The 6,298-nt window shown below is 31.5% G+C and overlaps 1 protein-coding gene across 1 annotated transcript; it reads right to left on the bottom strand.

Annotated features, from left to right (window-relative positions):
• Positions 1-496: 496 nt before the first annotated feature.
• Positions 497-4,630, bottom strand: LOC139872061 (glutamine synthetase, chloroplastic-like). Its single transcript, XM_071859866.1, has 14 exons — positions 4,512-4,630; positions 3,183-3,436; positions 2,978-3,017; positions 2,766-2,869; positions 2,627-2,675; positions 2,416-2,522; positions 2,223-2,310; positions 1,984-2,112; positions 1,818-1,892; positions 1,629-1,682; positions 1,278-1,315; positions 1,025-1,184; positions 854-914; positions 497-636 (listed from the first exon to the last, which is right to left on the bottom strand). Exons 2-14 carry the CDS (start codon positions 3,428-3,430, stop codon positions 497-499), a joined length of 1,293 nt encoding a protein of 430 aa, XP_071715967.1. The 5' UTR covers positions 3,431-3,436; positions 4,512-4,630.
• Positions 4,631-6,298: the final 1,668 nt, after the last annotated feature.

Raw genomic sequence — 6,298 nt, 5'->3', positions numbered from 1 at the left:
CGTGTTTATGTTTTCTATTATTGTTCAATGAATTCAAGGAGATGGTTATAAAGTTTATTGAATTATACAAATGTATTATGTAAATCTCATGTATTAGGCTTTCATGGTAGTCAATATTCTTATGATTAGAGCTTACGTTAGCTGTTGATTGGGTCCCAACTACGCCATTTTAATCCAAGTTTCAACACAAATAATTAACATTGAGGTTCAATTCATTAAAAGGATATAATAATGGATAATCATTTTGATGAACACCAATTAGTCTAAACCGTTATTGCTGATATATGATAGATAATTAGATGAAGTGGAAACAGCCCAAGTGCACTTGTGCCCATAAACAGAGTCCAGTAACAGTTTGAAAAACACCCATTGCTCAAAAAAAATCTTTGAATAGTGATAACCTTCATTTACAAGATCTTCAAGAAATCAACTAGAAACAGAATAGCGAGATTTCGAAGGACGTGGATATGGTTTCTTCGACGTATTGATGAAGCTTTTACACATTCATCGCTAACTTCTGGGCAGCAAGTGCTTCGGCCTCGAGAGTAGGCTCCCACAGGATTGTAGTTTCGGCAAGCAATCCGGTCACGGTGTAAGGGTCCATGTTCGATGCTGGACGCCTATCTTCCAAGTAACCTACACCATCAAAACAGAATTTAAAAGTAGGGCCATTTTGAACCATTTATAAATTAATGGGTTTGGGTCAAAGGGGTCAAAAGTCGTGCAGAGTGTAGTTTCAAGAATTTTTTTTATTCTTTTTGAAAGATATTTTTTTTTTTTATAAGGTAGTTTCAAGAACAAAACCTCCAAAATTATAAAAATTAATAATTGGATAGTAGTGTAAAGGCAGTACCTTTGCCTTCTTTCTCGGTGTCACGACCCACACGGATTGAGCAACCACGATTAGCTACTCCCTGAAAAATGAACAAATGCAAAAAAGAGCGTTTGAGAATAATTATGAAACCATGTGACCCAATTCTAAAAAAAGTATAGAATTTCATATATATATGTATGTTTTACTTACCCATGAAAATTGGTTGATGCTGGCAGTTTCGTGTTTGCCTGTCAATCGTCTCTCATTTCCTTCTCCATAAGCACTGATGTGCTCAGTATGGCGAAGTGAAAGGTTCAGAATCGCCTTTTTTATTATTTCAAACCCACCATCTTCTCTCATGGGTAATGTACTGAAATTTGTAAAAACAAAGTTTATAAATTCTTATCTAATAGTTAATTATCATTTTAAAAAACATGCACAGATCTAGCATGATTTATAGTACCTGTAGTTGGTGTGGCATCCTGCTCCATTCCAGTCTCCCTGTCAATGTAAACCACAAGAGCTAATCCGGTTAATTATAGTAAAGAGATGACATTTCGAACCATTTAAATATGAACTGGTCGATATAGGTGGTGTTTTATCTCAAACAGGTCAAGTTATATATAACTCCGTAGCTAAAAGAACATCTAACGGGTTCACACTCACCTGAAGTCTATTTTGTTTGTATTCAAAGTTGGTTAACATTGTAACAATATTGTTTTGGTAATCATAGTCAGCACATTTAATTTAATCGTTTATTATTTAAATATATGGAGGGAAATCTGAAAAGATTAGTATAGAAAGATTTATGTACCTCAATGGGCTTAGGGTCAAGCGTCAAGACAACACCAGCTTGCTCAGTAATTCTCTGTAAAATAATAGTAAGTACACGAGAAACAGCCTTAGCTTAGATTTCATTACGATAAATGTGTGTGTGTGTGTGTGTGTGTGTGTACAGAAATTTTACATCATTACTGTATGAAAATAGTTATCGATGACTCACTTCAAGAAGGTATCTAGCACACCAGATATGGTCTCCAGCTTCAATTCCCACACTAGGACCAACTTGGAATTCCCACTGTAAAAAAATAATAAGATAAAATTAAAAATGGCCATGATCTTTGTTTTCTAAAATTATGAAATAATAAAGAGAATGGGTAGAAGATAACCTGTCCGGGCATAACTTCACCATTGGTTCCACTGATGTTAATTCCAGCATATAAACAAGCCTTGTAATGTGCATCCGAAATGTCTCTTCCAAACGACTTATCTGCTCCGGCACCACAGTAGTATGGCCCCTTTTATTCCAAAAAGAAAATAAATTACCGTTTAATTTAATCATCATAAATCTTGTTTAATTAGTAACAAAAGGTGTGCAAGTTTACAAAAGAAAGATAATGAAGAGTACCTGAGGTCCAGGGTAACCTCCAACTGGCCAACCCAAAGGCCACTTCACATCTGGCTGTAGCAAAGTATACTCTTGCTCAATTCCAAACCTATAATCAGATTTGATAAAAAAAAAAAAAATTATCGCGCTTTTTATAACCAAAAATTAGTTAAGATGTAAATGTTTAGTTGCTATTTTAACTAGAATAACCTACCATGGAACAAGAGCTTCAACTTTAGGATTGCTGAAAATCTCAGCAGCCTTCGCCCGTTTGTTTGTAGGGATAGGCACACCTTGTGGTGTGTACGCATCACAAATTACCTTTCAAATCAGATACAGAATCAAGTTAATTCAATCTACATGACCCGTTTACTTTCGCAACTTAAATGTGTGTACTTTTACTTGATTCCAAAGTTTACACTCACCAAAATGTTGTTGCCACCACGGAAAGGATCCTTGAATATCGCCTGGGGGCTGGAAAATTAGATTTTATTTATACTTAGTTCGCCACTTATAATAAAACTAAACTTTTTGAGTTTTTAGTATATAATATATAAGACTTACTATAAGATAACTTCACTATCTTCTCCTGGCGCTTGTCCAGTACTTGATCCGTCATAGTTCCACTTTGGAAGCTCAGAAGGATGCTCAACTGGTTTGGACAGTGTCTATAAGAAAAAAAGTTCAAAATAAATTAATGAAAATTTTCCTTTTCGACAATACGATAGTTATTAGATGATTATCGAAGATAATCAGATCATCAGCTGCTGACATACCCTTGATTTGCTCCGCACATCTGTCCCAGAACCTCCAATCCTGTTTCAAACGAGAGCTACATAAGCAAAAACCGAGTGTACTTTTTTACCATTTTGTAAAGTATATTGTTCACTTTTTTTACCGATATACAGAGTATACTTTTTTAGCTTTTTGAACTTATCATTTCTTAGCAAATTTTTACCGAATGATAAAGAGAAGATTTACCAGATGTATTCGGCGATGATTTTATTGGTGTAAGGAGTTACATCCAAGTTTAGTAAGTCCTCCACCCTGTTAATTGTTCCACTTGCAGACGCACAGATTCGAAATTTTGTAGCAGCCTTGAGTGCTAGTTTCTTGCTTTGTTTAAAAGAGAAAGGGTTCAACATTTTGGAAGACATAGAGCTTGTTTCCATTGCATTCTTTGTTAACCTCATCTGCCATTGCACTGAAGGAGCCAAACACTGCGCCATTTTCACCTGACCATGTATTTAAAAACAATAAGAAAAAAATTAGTCAATAACAGATTCTTGTGATCATAGTTCCTTGACCAAAATCAAACAATTTTCAGTCAAGTAATTAACTGTAACAGTATACCTTAGTGGCATCAATCAATCTATTTACAATTCAGAATCATCTATGGATTACTTACTATTGTTCTATATGTATAAGCTTTATTATTTATTATTTATTCAAGTAATAATAATAACAATATTAATAGTGAATTAGCCATTAAGGCACGTATAGATTCAAAAACCTAAGTTAATTTAGAATAAAACACTTTGTGATGTAATCTCTCTGTTATATTGCATTTGAAAAAGTATGCAAGGGCAACTTAGTCGTCTCAATATAAATATATAAAACAATGAATAAATTAATGTCAAATAATAATATATCAAAAGGGGAGTGATCCTCACACACTAATTTTGAATTCATACACACCTAATTTGCTATTATACCCTTACTTAGGTATGGAATAATAATAGAAGTTCAACTCCCTGAATAAATGTAAGGATATAATTGTAAGTTTATGGTACAAAAGTGTGTATGGATTAAAAAGTGGTGTGTGAAAATAAACTCCCATATCAAAAAAAAAAAAAAAAAAAAAAAAAAAAAAAAAAAAATACTGATCTGTATACAACTCTCTCTGCAGGCTTCGCATTAACAGACAAATAAAGTAACAATGACCAATCGTTGAAGCTCATTTGGCACTCTTTGACTATATCAACCTCCAATATTTTAGGCGTATTTTACTAAAGACAATTAGACGGCAAATTACTCATTCCGAAACATTAATTAGTAATCACCAATGCTAATCAGCAAACTAAAACTTTTTAGATCGATAATTTGTATCTCTCCGATTGATTATTCGCAAAATCATACGCATAATATAATTTTTAGATTCTAAATACATATGTAGCGCATCGCCAAATATACACACACTGACACACATTATAGATCCGCCGTAATAGGTATAGATATTATTAGTAGTACTAGATTACATTTCCGATTGTAAACGAACTGAGTGAATGTAGGTGGGAGTGAAGAACATACCGGAAAACGTAGAGAAAAGCAGCCGGAGAGTAGTTAGTGGCGGTAAAGGAAATGGAGGGGGAACAAATGGAAGTTGTTAAACGGATGTAAATAAAAAATGTGGAGTATTATATAGTTATATACGAGAATGAGATTTAAATAATAAATTATAATTATATATTAATATTAATTTTAAATTTAAATTTTAAATAGGATAAAGATAAAGAAATGTTGGTGTGATTGGCCTTTGCGGAGGAGATAGGGCTAATGTTTATTATGTAAGGTGGAAATTGGTTTGTTCTTTTTTGGTCTCTTTTATAAAAGGTCATCAATCAATCAAAACAATATATATTTCTATAAAAAAAAAAAAAATATAGTTTTAATTCTAATACTTGTAACACTTTTTGGATAAGGTTTTTCTCACCACCCCAAACGGATGATTATATTTATCAACTAAACTTTTTATTCTTTTCATTTATTTGTAAACGGACGGATGGTATATCTTTTTTAAAGGCAACATGTTGAAGTTGCAGACTGTGAATTTGAACTAGAATCTCTAGTGAAGATTCTCAAGTTTTAACTATCAAACTACCTTTTAAATTGTGATTTGTCATCTTTAAAGAATATGTACCAAGTTGCGTTCTCAGCAACCTTTCTTTCTGTTTCCATAGCATCCAGTTTCTTTGTAACTGGGCTATGATCGATTGTAAAATTCGCCTTTCGGAAAGAAAAAAAAAAGAATATGTGATTTGTGTTTCATGAAAACTCTAATCTTTCTCTATTTAGTAAGTGAACAAAATATGTTTAAATTCTAAAGTTTGATCAATAGGTTCTTTAATCCAGTTTCATTTTAAACGGATGATAAATCTTAGATGATATTTTTATTAACATATGTCAAAAGGTAATAAGATGATGAAAATGTCATCTTTAAAAATGAGTGATTTTTATTTCATAAAGACTCTAATCTTTCTCTATTTAGTAAGTGAATAAAATATGTTTAAATTGTAAAGTTTGATCAAGAGGTTCTTTAATCGAATTTCATTTTAAATGGATATTATATCTTAGATGGTATTTTTGTTAACATATGTCAAAAGGTAATAAGATGATGAAAATGCCATATTTAAAAATGTGTGATTTGTGTTTCATGAAGACTCTAATCTTTCTCTATTTAGTAAGTGAACAAACTATGTTTAAATTGTAAAGTTTGATCAATAAGTTTTTTAATCTAATTCCATTTTAAACGGATGATATATCTTAGATGATATTTTTTGTTAACATATGTCAAAAAGTAATAAGTTGATGAAAATGTCATCTTCAAAAATGTGTGATTTGTGTTTCATAAAGACTCTAATCTTTCTTTATTTAGTAACTGAACAAAATATGTTTAAATTGTAAAGTTTGATCAATAGTTCTTTAATCCAATTTCATTTAAAACGGATGATATATCTTAGATGATATTTTGTTAACATATGTCAAAAGGTAATAAGATGATGAAAATGTCATATTTAAAAATGTGTGATTTGTGTTTCATGAAGACTCTAATTATTATGTATTTAGTAAGTGCACAAAATAGGTTTAAATTGTAAAGTTTGATCAGTATGTTCTTTAATCCAATTCCATTTTAAACGGATGATATATCTTAGATGATATTTTTTGTTAACATATGTCAAAAGGTAATAAGATGATGAAAATGTCATTTTTTAAAAATGTGTGATTTGTGTTTCATGAAAACTCTAATTTTCTCTGCTTAGTAACGAACTATGTTTAAATTGTAAAGTTTGATCAAGAGGTTCTTTAATCCAATTCCC

The sequence above is a fragment of the Rutidosis leptorrhynchoides genome, chromosome 10 (assembly GCF_046630445.1).
Source record: "Rutidosis leptorrhynchoides isolate AG116_Rl617_1_P2 chromosome 10, CSIRO_AGI_Rlap_v1, whole genome shotgun sequence".
NCBI lineage: Eukaryota > Viridiplantae > Streptophyta > Magnoliopsida > Asterales > Asteraceae > Rutidosis > Rutidosis leptorrhynchoides.
This window is presented reverse-complemented; position numbering and strand designations above follow the sequence as displayed.